The 20,547-nt window shown below is 42.7% G+C and overlaps 2 protein-coding genes across 2 annotated transcripts; both read right to left on the bottom strand.

Annotated features, from left to right (window-relative positions):
* Positions 1-238: 238 nt before the first annotated feature.
* LOC121238139 lies at positions 239-739 on the bottom strand. Its single transcript, XM_041134982.1, has one exon. The coding sequence runs from the start codon at positions 737-739 to the stop codon at positions 239-241; it is 501 nt and encodes a 166-aa protein (XP_040990916.1).
* A 16,633-nt stretch (positions 740-17,372) lies between these two features.
* Positions 17,373-18,291, bottom strand: LOC121238140. The gene is made up of 2 exons (XM_041134983.1): positions 18,162-18,291; positions 17,373-17,929 (listed from the first exon to the last, which is right to left on the bottom strand). The coding sequence occupies exons 1-2, from the start codon at positions 18,289-18,291 to the stop codon at positions 17,373-17,375; spliced, it is 687 nt and encodes a 228-aa protein (XP_040990917.1).
* Positions 18,292-20,547: the final 2,256 nt, after the last annotated feature.

Here is a 20,547-nt window from a genome sequence, read left to right on the forward strand (position 1 = left end):
TCAAGCTAGAACCGAACTTACTAAGTTTGGCATAAAGCTTTTGGTCCTTAAGTATAGTCAAAGCTATACTTAGACAATTTATGTAGTGCTCCTTGCTTTTTGAGTAAATTAGGATGTCATCTATGAATACGACAACAAAACTATCCAAGTAGGATCTGAATATTCTGTTCATCATGTCTATGAATGCGGCTGGAGCATTGGTTAACCCAAAAGGCATCAACAAAAACTCGAAGTGGTTCTACCTTGTCCTAAAGGCAATTTTCAGCACATCCTGTTCCTGCGTAACACATCCTGTCTTCTCTACATTCATCAAAAGAAAAGTCGAGGCTCCATCCTCGATACACTTCCTGGCTTGTAAAGTCGAAATCACTAGCGGGGTGGCTTTAACTGATGGTCCTGCGTAACTCATCCTGTTTTCACTTGGGGGTTTAAATACAACTTCTCGTTTCCGACAATCTATCTCAGCGTAATGCTTGAATAGCCAGTCCATCCCCAAAATCAGGTCAAACTCCATCTGACCAAATACTAGCAAGTTAGCCTTCAGCGCCCTTCCTTCCAGCTCTATAGGACAATTCTTAACCAAGCGGGTACAAGCTACTGTATTCCCGTCAGGAATTAACACTACAACTCGTCGTGGTAATAGCTCAGTTTGCAAACTACAAATTTGTGCAAACGCTGCAGGCATAAAGGACTGCAACGCCCCCGAATTGAATAATGCACAAGCAGTGAACCTTAACATATTAACGTTTCCTAATAAAATGTAAAATACAAGACTAGTATTAGTACTAATTCTAACATTCCTATTAAGTACAAGGGCATAACCACTAAAAGGAAAATACCAGTAATGATGCTAGCTTCATCAGTTTCAGGTGCGTCAGCATTGATATCACCTGGGGTTACTGCATATACGCGTGCCAAGATGCAGGGCCTTGGCTTATGATCACCAGCTCCACTACCTTGCGTGGCACTGGGCTAATCTCTGACCATATGTCCAGGTTTCCTGCATCGGTAACAGCCTCCAAGACCAGTGCAACATTCTTTGGGATGCTGCCTTCCATACATAGGGCATGGTAAATAAAAAGATGACATATGCTCTCTGGTCACTATTCCCTTGACTTTCGCCAGGCTGGAAAAAGACCTCTTCTTCTAGGCACTACCGCTTGCAGTTAACAGCATGGCCCTTTTCCGTTCAGTAAGGTTATGAATTTCCAAACCTCTCTGCTATCGCAACCGCATTTACCAACTCTTGGTAATTCTCTATTCTTAGGCAAGCTACTTGAGTACAAATCCTAGGCTACAGTCCTACTTGAAACTTATGTGCTTGCATCCTTTGAGTAGAAGTCAAGTGTGGTGCAAACCTTCCTAAAACCATAAACTTAGCGACGTACTGCCTTACGGTTGAACTGCCTTAAGTTAAAGACGTGAACTCCTACGCCTTTAGCTGTTTGACAGAATCTGGGTAGAATCTGTTGTTGAACTCTTCCCTGAACCTCTCCCATGTCAGTGCAACCAGACCTCCTAGTTCCCTAGCTAGAAGCTGCATACGTGTATCCCACCATATTTCAGCTTCTCCTTGGAATTGGTATCTAGCATAAAGGACCTTCTGGTCCTATATACATCTACAAATCTTGTACGTCCTCTTGAGATCCATAATCCATTTCTCGGCTCTCAGTGACCCTTCATTACAAGAAAAATTTGGGTAGCAGTGAATCAAAAACTTCTCATACAGACAACCCCTAACTTTAGGTCTGGGTATGTGCGCTTGTTGCTGCTGATGATGTCTAAGCACATCAGTCATCAGACGAATAACTTTAGTAAATCCTCCATCCATCGAGGGATTTTGATTCCCCTGATTGGTGCCTCCCTCAAGGTTCTAAGATATCCTACCACGAGCTATGTGTCCCTTCTTGAAACACACGACTACAAGTATTATAACCTCATACTACCTCTCATACTTCTAGAAATTCAAGCCTAATGAAGACTGAAATTTCAAACCTAACATTTGGTACATTTCCTAAGGGCATATGGAATTATAACCTAGAGACATTGTTCTTATATCACCCTATGACGCCCCCAAATTTCGTTTGAGATCGAACAGACATTTGAAGCGTAGAGACATGCAAAACAAGGCTACCTGCTCCCATTCAAGACATATAAGATGCAATATTCCTAATATACATTTAGCATTATGTAATATTTGCAACGGATAACTTTTTTCTTTAACAATACTATGCACCAAACTGAAAATTTCTCAAATACTTAAAACATACTTCATATATAATGACATACTAAACAACTGAGATTATAACGCTACTCCAAAATGACTGTGATCAAAAGAGTATTGGAGATTCAACTCCATAGTACAAGTAGTAATTTAAATTAACTACTATATTTTCATCGAAGTCACACTATCGCTTAGTCGACCATTTTCAGTTGGTCGATTCCTGGCTCTCCTTCAGATCCTGTAACAAGATCTACCAATCGGAGCGAATGGTAGTTGGGACTACCACAGTGAGATTTGATTACAAATCTCAGCAAATTAACAGAAAACCTCCACACAGGTTAATGATGCATGCATAGTAGTAAAAACATGAATGCATAATCAAATTCATAAGTAAGCATATCATAACTTGACATATAAGAGAGCATAACTGACATAACTTAAAGATGAACTGAACTTGACTTGCTTGACATGGACTTGATTTGAGACTTGACTTAACAGGAACTTGGAATCTTGTTCTTTAACTGACTAAACTTAACTTTATGGGTACTACATGGGTCCCCTAGAGCCACGTGTCCCTGTTGATTACAGCATCATAACATAGATATTAGAGCCAGCTATGAGTGCGTTGTATGTGTCACATTGACTGTGGATCCCACTTCGTGTGCCACACTGACTGTGGGCCCTACTAGAACTAAAATGTGGCTCTATCAGCGTTAGTACCTTACGTGCTCTGATGACCAACTAGTTAGGCCCTGCTCGCTATCCGTTGACAGTATTTTGTCAACTCAAGAAAGTTCACACCTATTTAGATACTCCAGCGTGAATAAAAGTGTTTTACTAGGATATTATCCCATCCTAGATCTTAGGGTTGTGATTGACATAAATAACTTGATATGACTGTTCTCGAGATACACAAATTGTATTCGAGATGAAATGTGACTGGAATACGAAAGGATAGAAGCCCTGACATAATACAACATTACTTGAATGTAAATCGGAAGACATGACTTACTTGAGATAGAAACATTTCGTAACATGATATAACATGTAACATACAATATTTCGTAACATGGCATAACATATAACAGACAAATACTTAACATGACATACTTACAACAATGAATATTACATGACATGACATACATGTAACATAGGACATACTTAATATGATGTACTTGCAATGTATAGCAATACGTGATAGAATATCTTGCATAACAGATGAACAATTTGTGACAAAATAAATTTTGTGTAATAAATGAATAAGTATTTTGTGTAATAAATGAATAAGTAATGACTTGGCATGTTACAAACTATAGATAAATTCTGTAGTTCCTTTACTCATCACACAAACATATTAAACTGATAGTAAGTTAAAAGCTAACTTACCTCGGTCTTCATGTTTCTAAGCAAAACTCAAGCGCGATCACGAGGAACTAAAAGTTTTGATTTCTAAAAGTTAGAACTTAATTGCTAATAGTTAGAAATATGGAAAATATTAACTTATAGTAAAATTACCATTTTACCCTCTACATGTGGAAAAATGACCATTTTATCTCTAACTTAAAGATTTTGCATCCTAATTTCAAAAATCATCAAAATTTACATGAGGTACGTAAATTTTGTCCTAATCTCAAATATCAATTCAGAAAAATTTAAAACCATAAAAACTCTATAGGGGCCGAAGCTTACATAGGCTATTTCCTTTTATTTTTGTTGCAATTCTTTTAAATTTCAAAACTCATGACTAAACCAAAAATTTTCTTCTAATGTACTCATAACATATTCCTAAAAATAATAATTTTTTGAATCATGAACAAAAATAATCAAAATCACTTAAAACGATACTTGAAATTTTCGGTTTCTTTCTAAGTTCAAAACCTATTTTTGTTTCTAAACTAGTTTTGATCAACCTTTTGATCCATGACTTATAAAGATTTGATCTTGAAAATAAAACATCACATGGTTTAAAAATGTGTCTTAAAAAATATCTAAGCTTTAAGTTCAAGATCACATGGTTACAAATCAGCCAAAACATAGATTTAGCTAAGGACATCAATTCTTTGACTTATCCGAATATCTCCTTGCATAAAAAAAGCATATCTTTGAATATAACATCAAATATCTTCAAACTAATATTCTAACATATATATAAGAGGTTTAGGATCCTCCAATAAAATTATCAAAGTCATTGGAATAGGTTTAAATCACAAAATATCCAAACTTTCTTAAAACATAAATTGTTTTTCCTCTTCCAGCTTCTAGTTCTAAGAAAATCTTTCATCAAAACCTTTAATCATGTAACAAATCCTCAAATAATAATCATATACACGTGTTAAAAGTACTCCATAAAAATTTTGAACCAAAATCTATCCATTAGCTACTCCAAAATATAACACTCTAGTTTATCGCCAAGAATGATGTTTCTGGGGTTTAAACATCATTTGACTGATTAAACGATCTTCAAATGGAACAATTAAGGTATCCATATAAACTAGACTCATAAAAGAACAACTTTCATGAAAGCAACTTTGTGAGAAAATACTTACAAGAACTTTGAATCAAATGTGTAAAAGAGCTCAAAAAAGCTGCTCAAGAGTGTCTTTTGTGTTCTTTCAAAGAAAAGTGTAAAGAAGAGATGGTTTACGTGAAAAGTGGGCTGGAGGGCTTCTTACACAAGTTATGGAAGATGATAAGGCTGAAATGAAACATGAGTGTTTGTCTTTTCTACCCAATACAATATACAAAAAATTAGCCCAAGATGTTTCCTCTAGGTGGAGTGTAGAATGAAAAGAGTGATGTGGCATGATCTCACACCTTATTTCCTTTAAATCCATCAAATGTTCCTCATGGTGCTAAGTGTCTAATACTATTCACTGTGTGTGCTAAGATTTTGCCAAATGTCTAAATAAAACCTTTCAAACCCAATTTGGATATTCCATACTATGATTTTGAAAACATTGCACTTGGTACGCTTATTGAGGTTACCATTCACTCTAAAAAGGTGCATAATAAACTTAGTACTGAAAAATTTCAAATATTCATATTAATTTACAGTGAAAATCGTTTATTAAAATTCAACCCTGAAGTGCTCCTAAAAAATAATTTCATAGTTTCGTCTGAAAAATATGAAAATGAATTTCTTGGCCATAAAATTCTAAATGATCAACTAAGTCTAATGGCGTAGACCATAATGCATTCTGACACTTCTAACTACCTAAAATAATTAAAATCACACTAATTACAGTTTGAGGTAGTTAAAAAAATTGATCGCAAAAAATTAGAGTTAAAAAAAGGACACCAAACTAGAGTTAAAAAAATGGAGTAAAAATCGAATCAAATTACAATCCGATTATCCGGATCTAAAATCATATACCTGTCGGGGTTGTAACCGATTTTACCTAATTGGATATCCGCCCAATTTTAAAAATCTGGATATGAATCCGAATAGTCCTAGATATTTGGATCCGTGTCAGAATGCATAGCCCTACAAACTCATGGACAGTCCCCACTTATGGTCATAGGACCTCCCATGAATTTGAAGGGGGTGTTAAGATAAGTGATCAAATTACTACAGATCAATTGCCACTTGAGTAGTAAGAGTTCTTGTCCAAGATTGTTGTTGGTTCTACTGCTTGTACTAATCGAATGTTGAAGCGTAGGAATGCTTTATGCAGAACACTTTAGTTAGCTCTTTTAATTTTCTCGGTTTTCTATTTGTGTTCAAGTATCTATCTCTTTGTAACAAAGTCCAAATATATACTATGATGACTGTCTGTCTTTTTGTAATATGGTCCAAGTATACTATGATGCCTATAAGAGTTGGTTTTGATAATAAGATGAGATGAGATGGTTTTAGGTGAGTTGAATAAAATATTATTAGAATATTATTTTTTAATATTATTATTATTTTAGAATTTGAAAAGAATGAATTGTTTATTACATTTTGTATGAGAATTTCAAAAAATTGAATTGTTTATTATGTTTTGTATGAGAATTTTAAAAAATTGTAATAATGAGATGAGGTGAGATGAGATTGGTTGAGAGTGTTTATGTATTCAAACGTGGCCTAAATCTTCTTAATGTCCTCACGTATCAAATTCTATAAATACAATTACAGGTAGGTAGATTTGGTATCGTTTTCATTTTCTTTCTCATCGAACAAAATAGGGAGACTTCCCAAAACATGCCAATCAAAACGACCAAAAACCGCTCTTCCATTCACAGGCTCTTTGCATAGCCAAGGCATTTTAGACAAAAATGACTTACAAAGAAAATTATATTCATCATCTCCAAACACCACACATTTTTTTTTTATTTTTTTTATTTTTAGTGCTTACCAAATGTGTGATATATGGATGACAAATAGAAGAATTCAACAAGTTTAAGAAGAATAAAACCAAAAAAAAAAAAAGAATTAAAAAAAATATGGTGTGTGGGAATGATAAATAGCAAAGCTCACTTACAAAAGATGCACGTAAGGTCGATACTTGCTCTTATATTACAGTTAATAGATAGAAGTAGGAAACTAGAATCTTCGGTCAACGTCCTCCATTAACCACAGTCCCTCGCCATCCAACAAGAGCATCCTCATTCGCATATCACCAACATCCATTGTCACCACCAAAGCTTCGAGTGTATACATCTTTCTATGCAATGGTATTGAAGTCTATGTTGGTTTTTTGGGTGTTTTTTTGTGAAAATTGTCGCTCTTCCTTTACTCTCAATAATGATTTATGAAAAGAGAGTTGTTGGGGAAATCAACACAGCGGAAGGAATAAAAGCGGAAATAAAAAAGTACACCCACGTACTCAGTGACACCAAGAATTTAACGTGGTTCAGCAACTGCCTACATCCACAAAAAAGAGCTTCACTAATAAATAGTAAAACACAAGAAAATATTACAGAGGATGAGGATTACACTCGACTCAACTCAACTCTCTTCTTTTCTCTCAGAGCCCTCTCGGCTCTCTCTCTTTTCTTTTCTTCCTTGGATGTGTCTTAGACTCTCACTGGGAGCCTCAATTTATAGGCGAATATCAGTATCGCCTCACATATGAATGCATTTATTTGCATTCAATAGGTAACTGCTGGGCGTTGGACACTGAGTGCTGAGCAGTCAACAATGACTACTCAGGGCATGGACTTCAACAATTCTTCCCCTCCATGCCCATTTACCTAGATGCTATCCATCACAGCTATGTCTCTGCATAGCTCAAGCTTCTCACTTGTAACCACCTTCATCAGCATGTCTGCTGGATTCTCTTTCGTATGGATCTTCACAAGCTTCAACAACTATTGTTCTATCACTTCACATATCCAATTATAGTGGATGTCAATATGCTTGGTGCCGGAATGATAGAATTCTTGCTCAAGTCTAGAGCACTTTGACTATCACAATGTACCTTGTAGTCTTCTTGACTAACCCCTAGTTCTTGGAGAAAATGCTTCATCTACAACATTTCCCAGCTTCCGCTGCGGCAATGTATTCTGCCTCTGTTGTAGATAAAGCAACACACTTTTACAATTTGGACTGCCAAGAGACAACTCCTCCTGCGAAGGTGAAGAGAAATCCCGAAGTAGATTTCCTGCTATCCATTTCTCCTATCATATATGAATCTATATAGCCTTCCAAAATTGGTTTAGCTCCCCTAAAACACAAGTACATCTTCGATGTACCTTTTTAGGTACTTGAGAATCTACTTGACTGCTTCCCAATGATCATTTCCTGGATTTGAAAGGAATATGCTCATCATGCCTACAACATGAGCAATATCTGGTCTGGTACAAACCATTGCATACATCAGGCTTCCTACTGCTGAAGAGTAGGGACTGCTTCCATTTCTTCAATCTATTTCTTTGAAGAAGGACATGAACTCTTACTCAACTTGAAGTGGTTAGCAAGTAGAGTATTGATTGGCTTAGCATCTCCCATGTTGAAACGTCTGATAACCCGTTCAACATATTTTTATTGAGATAGCCACATCCTTTTGGCTTTTCTATCATGAACAATCTTCATGCCCAAAATTTGTTGTGTTGGGCATAAGTCCTTCATGTCAAATGACTTGGATAGTTCCTTATTTAATTTGTTAATCATGGACCTATCCTCACCAACAATTAACATATCATCAACGTAAAGAATGAGTATGACAAACTTGTCATCCTGGAATCTTCTAATATAGACACACTGATCTGCAACAAGTCTCTTGTAACCATGACTCATCATGAATGAGTCAAACTTCTTGTACCATTGTCTCGACGCTTGCTTGAGGCCATAGAGACTCTTTTTTAGCTTGCAAACTAAGTGATCTTTCCCTGGAGGTTCAAACCCTTCTGTTGCTCCATATAGATTTCCTCCTCCAAATCTCCATGGAGAAAGGTTGTCTTCACATCCATCTATTTGAATTTCAAATTCAAGTTGGCTACCAATCAGACTCGGATTGACATCATTTTCACCACCAGAGAAAATATCTAGTAAAAGTCGATTCCCTTCTTCTGCTGGAATCATTTGACAACCAATCTGGCCTTCTACTTTATCAGCTTTCCTTGGCCATCTTTCTTCAACTTGAACACCCATTTATTCTTTAGGGCTTTCTTTCCTTCAGGAAATTTTACCAACTCATATGTCTGATTTTTCTGCAAAGAACTCATATTTTCTTGCATTGCCTGCACCCATAGGCTTCTATCAACATGAGTTTGAACTTCCTGGAAGCTCTCCGGCTCCCCTTCATCAGTAAGCAGAATATAGTCTGATTCAGAATATCTCCTCGACGGAATCAATAGGCGGCCTCTTGCCGATCTTTTTGGTTGAGCTTCATCAACCAAAGGAGGTTCATCAACATCTAACCCTTGTGGAAGTACACCAGCTATCGGTGGAGAGGGTTCTTGCTCCCTTTACTTGACACCCTAAGCTTCTTCTTTTGCTTCTGGATCTCGATCCTGCATATCTTCATTATCTGTGGCAAACTATAATGGTGCAGGATGTGGAGTATAGGAACTAAGCTCTACTGACATCGAGGAAGCTTCAGTTCCTATATGTTGGTTTTCATAAAACACAACGTCCCTACTTCTAACAATTCTCTTTGTCACTGGATCCCATAGCTTTATCCGAATTCTTCATCTCCATATCCAACAAAGATACATAGAGTTGACTTGACATCGAGCTTCTGTCTCAGCTCCTTGGATACGTGTGCAAAGGCTTTACATCCAAACACTCTCAGGTGAGAGTAAGAGACATCTTTTCTAGACCAAACCTTCCAAGGAACTTCAAATTCTAGTGTTGCATAAGGTAATCTGTTAATCAGGTAATAGGCAGCACGAACAGCTTCACCCCAGAACGGTTTTGGTAACTTGGTCATACTGAGCATGCATCTTGTTCTTTTAATAATGGTCCAATTCATTCTTTCGGCTACAACATTGTGCTGAGGGGTATAAGGGATCGTTTTCTCATGTCGAATTCCGCAATTAGCGAAATATGTAACGAACCTTTTGGAAATATATTCTCCTACATTGTCCGTTCGCATGCACTTCAACTTTTTTCCCGTCTCTCTTTCCACTAGGGTGTGGAAATTCTTGAAGTGCTTGAAGACCTGATCCTTTGATTTCAAAACATATACCTAGACCTTTCGTGAAGCATCATCAGTGAATGTCATGAAATATCTGTTACCTCCCAATGACTCTTCTTCTATGGGACCCAATACATCAGAGTGTACTAGACTCAACAACTCTGATCTTTTCTTCGTAGAGGAATTAAAAGAGACTCTGCATTGTTTGCCCAACAAACAGTACTCACAAGGTTTAACGCTGTTCATTAGGCAACTTTGATGAGTGCCTTCTTCACAAGCGTATCCAACCCTTTTTCACCCATGTGTCCGAGTCTCTTGTACCACAGATTCGGTCATGCCTCATCTTCCACTGCATTGAGGCTATCAGAACCAATCTTCACATGGGTCTTGTACAACGTACCGCAAATATGTCCTCAGGCGACAACCGTGATACCTTGTGACAGTTTCCAAGTACCTTTGCTGAAGTAACTATCATAGCCTTGTCGATCAAGGGCTGCTCCCGAAATCAGGTTGAGTCGAAGGTCAGGAATGTGTCAAACATTTTTCAATACCATGGTGCAACCAACGATGGTTTTTATATGCACTTCGCCAACTCCCACGATCTTCGAGGAACTGACATTCCCCATCCTTACCGTACCAAAGTTTTCTACTTTGTACATAATGAAGAATTCACTATGGGAAATGGCATGTATGATCCTATTGTGTCTACCACCCATTCAACATCATGGCTTGTAATGTGCAGACACGTCTCTTCACTGGTGGAGAGTATTGCCACATCTCTCGAAAGAGTAATAAGGGTTTTACCATATTCTTTCTTCAGCTTACTGCTTTGACCTTACTCCCTTAAAAACTTGAGGTAGTTTTTCCTCATGTGGCCTTCTTTGCCACAATGGTAACACTTCATGTTACCCGTCTGCTGGTTCTTGCTACTGCAGGACCTTCCACATGGTTGAGACTTCTCTCTGTTTCTGCCTCCACTTCTCCCTCTATCATTACCTTGAGGCCTTTCTCTACTCTCGGTGACAAGCGCATGATATTGATTCATGCTCGTCTCTTTCGTCTGGCCTCCTCATTAAACAGGGTATCCTTAACCATCGTCATGGTAAGTTTGCCATCTAGAGCAAAGTTACTTAGGGAGACCACTAGTGTCTCCCAACTGTTTGGTAATGAACTGAGAAGTAGCAGGGCTTGTTCTTCATCACCAAGATTCAGCTTGACGGACCCGAGCTGGTTAACTAGGTTTTGAAACTGGCTATTGTGCTCGGCAACAGAGGTGTCACTCTTCAACATCAAGTTAACATGTCGTCTCATCAAGAAGGCCTTGTTTCGAGCAGTCTTAGCTTGATACATATCCTGTAACTTTTTTCAAAGGTTATATGTATCTGTCTCTTGGGCCACGTGGTGAAAGACACTATGGTCAATCCATTGCCTGATCTAACTGATAGTCTTCTTGTGCATCTTTTTCCACACTTGATCCGTAAATTCATCTGGCTTCTTCCCTTCATTTTCTAAGGGATCAGACAAATCTTTACAGGTCAAGAGATCCTCCATCCGAGGTCTCCAAAGACTGTAGTTTGAGGTAGTCAGCTTTATCATATCGCCTGATGCTAAATCCTTCATGGATTTAGACTAATTCCAAATACAAAATGCAAGTACAAGATCTTCAAGGTGGAATATCGCAAAACGGACATCACTGTTGTATCCGGAATGCCTGATTTTGTTGGAAACAAGTCTTATTTTGTCAAAATCAGACTCAGATAGCACAAGGAATAAGAAAAAGAACCAAAACAGGAACTCTGTTGCGCATGCGACATGAAGCCAAACATCTCTGGAACGCGTGGGATTCACGTGCTAGAACCTCTGGAGTGCGTGCGGCACGTGGGTGCTCGTGGTTTTCATGCGCTAAGCACCTCTGGAGCGCGTACGGCGCGAGGGGGAACTTGGAGGCATGTAATGAGTGCCGAGTGGGCTCACTCTCCGATCTTCAGGAGGCGTGTGGAGGCGCATGCAGCCTCCGTTGGGCCTCTAGTTTTCACCGCTTTCCTTGTCTCGATGAGACGAACATAGTAGTATGCTCAAATTTACAAACTGAGCAGTACACTAAAAACGAGTTTTCTGTAAAAAAAAAAAAAAAAAAAAAAAAAAAAAAAAAAAAAAAAAAAAAAAAAAAAAAAACTCCTTCCAACAACCGCTCTGATACCACTTGTTGGGGAAATCAAGACAGTGGAAAGAATAAAAGTGAAAATAAAATAGTGCACCCTAGCACTCAGTGACACCAAGAATTTAACGTGGTTCGACAACTGTCTACATCTACAGAAAAGAGTTTCACTAATAAATAGTAGAACACAAGAAAATATTACAGAGGAGGAGGATTACACTCAACTCAACTCAACTATCTTTTTTTTTTCTCTTAGAGCTCTCTCGGTTCTCTCTATTTTCTTTTCTTCCTTGGGTGTGTCTGAAACTCTCGTTGGGAGCCTCAATTTATAGGTGAATATCAGTATCGCCTCACGTATGAAAGTATTTATTTGCATTCAATAGGTAACTGTTGGGTGTTGGGCGCTAAGCGCTGAGAGCTGAGCGCTGAGTAGTCAACAATGATTGCTCAGGGCATGGACATCAACAAAAGTATGGGTTCACCATGAGCGTTTTCATAACTTAAATAGGTGTTGGTTGAAATTGAAATTGAAATTCAGTTTTATTAAAGTGACGTGTCTCGATTGGTTGATTGTAAAATAATTATAGGTATATCATTACCTTAAAAAAAAAAAGTCAATGTCAATTTCAATGGAAGAGTTAGTATATCATTATGTTAGAAAAATAGTCAATGTGAATTGCAATGGAGGAGTTTATGGGTAGGGAAGCATTTGATGATACAAAGAGAGACATAGGAACATTCAGAAATTTGGCCCAGAGCGATGCAAGATGAGACAAAGAAAAGATAGCATCTGATGAACTGGCAATACATCACTTTGATACTTCTGAAATTTGGAACGTAAAACGTGTGGCAGCACTCATAACCCACATTTCTTTCCCAAATCATTTCTTTTCTAACGAGCAGCTTATGCCAAGTATCTTAGCTTTTGAGGCACAGGTTAGTTTGGATGTGATGATGTTGTGTTTTGCAGCCCAAACAGTTCCACAAAGCCCAAGCTTCCAGGTACCTGCTACTAAGAAGAAGATGAGGCTCTTGTGGCCTCCGATATCACTATGATTTCTAAGTCAGTGATTGTTCTGTGGAGAAGGAAAAATGTAATGCAGAATAAGAGTTGCACAAATTGAATCGAGGTTCTCCCGTAAGAAGGTTACCCTCTATTTGTACCTGAGTCAGGTCCCTCAGTCGCGGGAGATCGTGGCGCGTCAGATGCCAGGCCTGCCACCATTCATTCTTCGTCGCCTTAGTGGGGCCTAGTCTGCGGCCTTGCGAGGGATCGCACGGTGTCTACTATCCTACGTCTGTGCGGCCACCACCTCTCTGTCATGCCAGGAGATGTCAGTTTACGGGTGAGCCGTCCTTGGCTAGTGGGACACTCCATTGTTCGTCGGATTTCTTGACATTGATCTGGGTTGGCTCGTGCCTAGGATTTGATACCATGGGGTCTGGGGTATGATGATGCGTTGTCCGCGGGGCCCGGTAACTCAATTTTACAGACCCCGATCCTCCCAAACCCTGAATGAACAGGCCCGGATAGGTCGGATGGATAGGCCCAGATAGACCGGTCCTGTGCTTATTCGACTTCCCAACCCTCTTGTCCTAGGTCTTTGGCCCCTACTCGGGCCTGGACTTCGCGGTTCAACCTTCCTAGGCCTGGACCCTTCAGGAATGGGCCTCGGCTTTCTTAGGCATGGCCCCCCCTGGGAGCGGGCTTTCCCTCATAGTACCCCACGAATTCCTACTACGGACATGTGGTGGGAATTCCATCTTTCCTCATCCCGGTCGATTCCTCTGGTTCCCGTCACTTCGGGTCTTCTGAAGCCCTTCTCCCACTATTTCTTGGAGACAACTCGGTGTCTGCCGAATCCTCTTCTCGAGGTTGGTGGAAAGGTGCGGGTGGCTCGTCATTCCTGAGGGTTAGTAAATGTGCCTCTTCGCCTCTGTAACCGTTTCGCTTCTCAAGGCTCGATGAGACGTGCGGACTGCGCCTCTAACGGCCCTAACACCTTTTTGGTGCGTGTCTGGTATCCCTTCGCCCCTCCGACTGCCGTTTATGCCGCGTGGCGCTATCGAAAGTACTGACCCTGGTGTTGTTTCGCTTCCCTAACTTCCTCCCACTTGTTTCTTCGCTATTTAAGCCGCTCTTCCTCCCCCAGTCTCCCTTCCTTCTACTCTTGCCTTCCCGCCCGCTACTTCTTCTTCTTCCTTCGCTCTTAGTTTCCCAGCCACTCTCTCCTTCTTCTTATTCCTTTTGTTCGACAACTTCTCCTCACACACTCGATGGCTTCCATGGACGTCGCTACTTCGCTCTTAGGGGGGAGACATTGGGTATCCTCCACCACTGGCTCTGACCTTAGGGTGTTTCGCTCTAAGTACGGGATTCCCTCCTCCGTGGTTTTGGAGATGCCACGGAGTGAACACGTAGTGGGTTCCAACGACACTGCAATGAGGGTTGCTTTGTTCCAGTTGATGTTCGCCAATGGTCTCCACCTCCCATTCTGCCGCCCTGTGCGGGAAGTTTTGAACTTCATTGGGTTGGCCCCAGCGCAGCTGCACCCCAATGCGTGGTGCCTCTTGATCTCAAGTTGCATCATCTACAGGATGGTGCTGAGCAAGACCCCTAAGAGTATCCCAATTTGATGCCGATGGAATTCTTCTATGTGTACCGGCTCGTCACCGCCTTGGCAACAAATTCAGCTTCCAAGCCCCTTTCGCTCACAGCTTCACTCGAGCAACGTCACTCGAGAATCAAAGAGTGGTCGTGTAAGTTCTTTCTCGTGTCTGGACCAGGCTGGGAGTACCCTGAAGGAGAAGCCCTTCACAAAGAGTTCCATGTTCAGGCATGTTGGGGGTACCCTCCATCAGCCGAGAGTTTGGAGCTTACCCTCAATTGAAAGGAGGAGGCCCAGTACGAGTTGGTCATAGCCTGGGTGAGGGCCCATCCCGGAGAATCGAACACTGATGTCATTCTCTCTGACTAAAACATCCGTGGGTACTTGTTGTCCCCCAACCGTTTGTACGCCGTAAGAAGGAATTTTTTGGGCAGTGTCCCTCCTCCAGACACCTGCCCCTGGCCAAGCGGCCGCGGGTGCAGCATAACTCTCCCCCGCCGAGCAGCATTGCCAGGGGTTCTACTCAATCCTCGAGTTGGGGGTGCGCGCCCGCTCATCTCAAAGGTAGGGATCTACCCTAGCAGGTTGATCCTCCAGTCATCGATCTTAGTGATGACGAGGAGTCCCCGATTTTGACTCCAGTGGCGCCCGGGCCCTGCAATGAGACTTGGGAATCTCTTCCCAATTTTTCTTGGCAATTGGTGACTGCCAGCCCCTCATCCACTTATGGAGCGGAAGGCTCTTTGCCTCTACCCTCAGGTCTGGATCAAGCCCAGGCCGAGGCTACCGAGCGAGTTAGCCACATGCTGAGGTCTTTACTTGCCCAGGTACACTTGTTCTTTGCAAATTTGCTTCATTGCTGGCTACATTTATGATGTCTTGTGACTGAGTCCCCCCCCCCCCCCCTTTTTTTATGTTTCCTGTCTTCGTAGGTTGCTGACCAACTTGCTGGCTTGATCGGCAGCGAGCTGGGGGAGCTAGAAGAGGCCAACCGAGGCCTCTGTTCCTTGGGTCACTTCGTTACTTTAAGCTGAAGTAGGCAACCCGGCAGATAAAGGAGCTAAAAACAGAGCGGAAGGACTTGCTGAAGGAGATAATGCTCCTTAAGGACTATAACTGGGACTTGGAGGTCGTTGTCGAAAGGCAGAAGGACAAAAAGATGAGGTTGAAAGGCCTCATTCACGACGCCGAGCTGGAACTGTCTCACGAGACTTCAGAGAAAAAAGGACTTGAGGAGGCCCGCCTCTCCTCCGAAGACGCCCTGATCACCCAGGAAGCTGAGCTAAGTGCTTCCCAAGCTCAACTGGGGTCGGTTCGGGAAGAGCTATTGAAGACTAGGGATGAGGCAGAATCCCTTCAGAATGAGGTCAAAAAGTTTCGCCAGGCTCGAGCCTTAACGGTCAAGCAACGTTTGAGGTTGATGTTCGAGACCTTTAGGCATTCTCACGAAGCCCGACACCTGAGAGATCAGTTGCGACGGGCGACAGCTCGGGTCGGTGAGCTAGCACAGTCCAGGATCCAGAAGAATCTCGACTTTTTGTAGCACGACAAGGAGATTGCCAACTTAAAGTCTCAGCTAGGGGACGTCGACCTGTTTTCCAAAGAGATCTGGTCCTGGATCGCGAATACTAAAGCCATTCGTGACGTCCCTTGGTCCTACGGTTACAGCGACAGCTTGAAGAGAATGCAGCAACATTTGCTACAACATCCCGAGCTGGACCTACGCACCTTATCCTTGGCGTCTTTCCCTCCCGGTCTTGAGGAGCAGGCATTCGTTAGGAATTTCAAGAAGCCAGAATACCCTCCGTTCCTCCCCGGGTTCCCTCAGACCCTCCATCTTAGCGATTAGGCTTTCCGAGCATCTCTTGTAATAGTTAAATATGTACTCTTTTTTGTTTTTTGTTTGACGGGCACAACCCTTGTACTCTGTATATTTTGATAATGCAAAGGACTTTGTGATCCATTTCTTTTATACTTTTTTCGTATTTCCTTTTTCCTTGTAAGGACTCGACTTAGCTAGGACGGGGTCTAGTTTCGAGTCCTGGGACACAGAAGTTACCTCGCCGCTTTTACCGAGTCAAGGGACCTGTCTTCTTGCGAGTGTAAGGACTCAACTTTTTATCGAGTCAAGAAACCCATCTTCTTGCGAGTGTAAGGACTCGGCTTAGTTGGGGCAGGGTCCCGTTCCCAGTCCTTAGACTCAGAAGGTATCTCGCAGCTTTATCGAGTCAGGGGACCCGTCTTCTTGCGAGTGTAAGGACTCGACTTATTATCGAGTCAAGGGACCCGTCTTTTTGCGAGTGTAAAGACTCGACTTTTTATCGAGTCAAAGGACCCGTCTTCTTGCGAGTGTAAGGACTCGACTTTTTATCGAGTCAAGGGACCCGTCTTCTTGCGAGTGTAAGGACTCGGCTTAGTTGGGGCGGGGTCTGGTTCCGAGTCCTTGGACTCGGAAGGTACCCCGCAGTTTTATCGAGTCAAAGGACCCATCTTCTTGGAGTGTAAGGACTCAACTTTTTATTGAGTTAAGGGACCTGTCTTCTTGCAAGTGTAAGAACTCGATTTTTTATTGAGTCAAGGGACTCATCTTCTTGCAAGTGTAAGGACTGGGCTTAGTCGGGGCAAGGTTTGGTTTCGAGTCCTGGGACTCGGAAGGTACCCCGCAGCTTTACCGAGTCAAGGGACCCGTCTTCTTGCGAGTGTTAGGACTCATCTTTTTTGTTTGTACAATAGGAGTTTTGCAAAAGGAACATTTCATCATTTTCATTCATTAGCAATTGCCCGTACATGTTGTCGCCATATATGGGGCGTGGTAAAGTCTATATATAGAACTTTTTCAAGTGTTCAGCGTTCCAGGGGTGAGGCAGGTCACGTCCTTCACTGTCTTTAAGGCGGTAGGAACCGGGTCGGTTACTTGCCATGACTACATAAGGCCCCTCCCATCGGGCTCCCAACTTCCCTTCTTCCGGGGTGATTACTCCCGCCTCTCGTAACACCATGTCACCTACTTTAAAGGACCGTGGCCTGACCCGTTTGTTGAAATATTGCTCTACCTTTCGTTTGTTGTTTGTCGTCTGGATAGCCGCTTCCTCCTTTCTCTCTTCTAGGATATCCAGGTTCTCTGCTACCTTTTCATCGTTCGTGACTGGGTCGAAATGCTGGACACGGAAGGTGGGCATCCCGACCTCTACAAGAATCACAGCTTCACTCTCGTAAGTGAGAGCAAAGGGTGTTTCGCCAGTGAGGGTTCGGACAATGGTTCGATATGCCCAAAGCCCGCTCGGGAGTTCTTTAGCCCATGCCCTTTGTGTGCCCCGATCCTTTTCTTGAGGGTGGAGAGGAGAGTCTTGTTGGTTGCCTCGGCCTGTCCGTTGGCCTGGGGGTGACCCGGGGAGGAGTATTTTACCTTAATCCCAAGTTCTGCACATCACTCTCGGTAGTATGTGCAATCGAACTGTTTCCCATTGTCTGAGATAAAGCTTTGTGGTATGCCAAATCGACAGACTACCAACTTCCACAAGAACTTCGTTATGACCCCGGAGGTGATGCTTGCGAGTGCTTCCACCTCCACCCATTTGGTGAAGTAGTCGACCGAGACCATGACAAACCTGCCCCTCCCCTCTTACCACCGGGAAGGGGCCAATCAGGTCCAGGCCCCATTGGGCGAAAGGCCACGGGGCCGTGATTGAGGTCAATTCCTATGCAAAACAGTGTAGGATCGACATGTGCTCTTGGCATTTTTTACATTTTCTGGCGAATTCCTCAGCATCTCTGAGGGCACGGGGCCAGTAATATCCGGCTCGAGTCACTCTTGCAGCTAGCGCTCTTCCTTCCGAATGGCTACCACAAATACCTTCGTGGATTTCGGCCAATACATACTAGGCTTCGTCGGGTGAGATGTACCTAAGGAATGGCTTGGAGAAAACCCTTTTGTACAGTACTCCTTCGAACAGCATGAATCGGGCTACCCGGTTCTTGACCTTCGACGCTTCCTCTGGGTTGCCGGGCAATTGTCCTTCTTGTAAGAATCTTTGGATGTCTGTTGCCCATTCGGGGGAAGGGGGTTGGGGTCGTAACTGATACTTCTTTTCCAATGGATGGAGCTTCGACCATCTTGGTCACGATGTGCTCCGGCAGTTGGAGTTCCTCTTGCCCTGACGCAGCCCTGGCCAGACGGTCTGCTTCCTGATTCTCCGTTCTTGGAATCTGCCGGAGGTTAAAGTAGCAAAAATGATCCCGCTCGTTACCGACCAACTGGAGATATTTCTTCAACCTTTCCCCCTTGGAAGCGAACTACCCTAGGACCTAGCTGACCACAACTTGGGAATTAGCTCTAACTTCTATCTCTTCGGCCCTAAATAGCAGTGCAACTGTCATTCCAGTCAGAAGTGCCTCATATTTAGCTTCATTATTTGTTACCTTGAAGGCCAGCTTGATCGCATAACTGTGTTCCTTTCCCTGTTTGGTGACGATGTGCACTCCTGTTCCCTCTCCAGACCGGCAGGACGACCCATCAACATAGACCTACTAGGGTTTTCCTCATGGTGCACTCGAGACAAAATCTGCCAATATATGTCCTTTGGTCGCCACCCTGGGTTGGTACTCTATGTCGAACTCATTGAGCTTGATTGCCCACTTGGCTAGTCGTCCCGACGTGTCTGGTTTTTGGGGTACCTATTTGAGGGGGTGGTCAGTAAGTACTCTGATCGGGTATGCTTGAAAATACAGCCTTAATCTCCGGGCTACAACAATAAGGCAGAATAACAGTATTTCCATTCGGGGATATCTCACTTCTACGCCTCAGAAGGTTCTTCTCATGTAGTATACATGACGCTGCCCTCCTCCTATTTCTTGAGCCAATGCTGTCGATGCTGCATGTGGCGACACCGCCAAGTACACCGTCAAGGTCTCTTTTTGTCTCGTCTGACTTAACACAGTCGGTGAATGCTTCCTCACACGCCTCATCCCATTTTTGTGCCTTCCTCAGTACCTTGAAGAAAGGTAAGCATCGGTCGGTGGATCGGGCAATGAACCGGTTCAAGGCCGCCACCCTCCTAGCTAACTTCTAGACTTCATGGACACTACGTGGTGAAGGCATTGTCATCACCTCTTCTATTTTTTCAGGATTCACTTTGGTCCCTCTTTCTGAGACCATATATCCAAAAAATGTACCTGTCTCCACCCCGGACGGGCACTTCAGCTGGTTAAGCTTCATCCGGTATTGTCAGAGGACGGAGAACGCTTCTCGCAGATCGGCCAAATGCTTCTCGGTTTCTTTGCTCTTTACCAGTAGGTCGTCCACGTATACTTCCATGTTGCGGCCAATTTGTTGTTTAAACATTCGGTTGACCAGCCGTTGGTAGGTGGCCCCGACGTTTTTTAGTCCAAAGAGCATTGCCCTGTAGCAGTAGAGCCCTCGATCGGTGATGAACCTTGTTTTCTCTTCATCGTCCGGGTTCATCCTGATTTGATTGTATCCAGAATACGCATCCATAAAGTTGAGGAGTGGATGTCCTGCCATTGAATCCACTGTCAGATCCATGCACGGCAAAGGGAAGCTATCTTTTGGATAGACCTTGTTTAGGTCAGTGAAGTCTACACACATTCACCACTTGCCATTGAGCTTTTTCACCAGAACCACATTCGACAGCCATTCTGGGTATTGGACTTCCTGGATAAATCCCGCAGCGAGGAGTCTGTCCACTTCTTCTGCTATTGCCCCGTATTTCTCAGTGTTGAAGCTGCGGCGTTTCTGTTTTACTCTCTGGGCAGTCGGGTTGACACAAAGTTGGTGCTCGATGATGGAGTTGTCAATCCTGGGCATGTCCTCGTGGCTCCAAGCGAACACATCTCGGTGTTCGACCAGGAGAGATATTAGCGTTGCCCTCATACCTAGGCCCATCCTAGTGCCGGTTTGGACTTGCCGCCCGGGCTCCTATTAGTCTACTACTACAAGTTCAAGTGGTTCGTAGGGCGTGGCTTGTCTGAGAGCCT

Source organism: Juglans microcarpa x Juglans regia, chromosome 7D (genome assembly GCF_004785595.1).
Source record: "Juglans microcarpa x Juglans regia isolate MS1-56 chromosome 7D, Jm3101_v1.0, whole genome shotgun sequence".
Classification (NCBI taxonomy): domain Eukaryota; kingdom Viridiplantae; phylum Streptophyta; class Magnoliopsida; order Fagales; family Juglandaceae; genus Juglans; species Juglans microcarpa x Juglans regia.

What these genes read in the sequence shown, in the direction of transcription:
- LOC121238139 (XM_041134982.1), bottom strand. Translation starts at nt 739, where the DNA reads ATGTTAAGGTTCACTGCTTGTGCATTATTCAATTCGGGGGCGTTGCAG.
- LOC121238140 (XM_041134983.1), bottom strand. Translation starts at nt 18,291, where the DNA reads ATGCCAAGAGCACATGTCGATCCTACACTGTTTTGCATAGGAATTGAC. An exon ending in TGGTAAGAGGGGAGGGGCAG is followed by an intron (nt 17,930 to 18,161) that starts GTTTGTCATGGT and finishes GGTCACCCCCAG; the next exon opens with GCCAACGGACAGGCCGAGGC.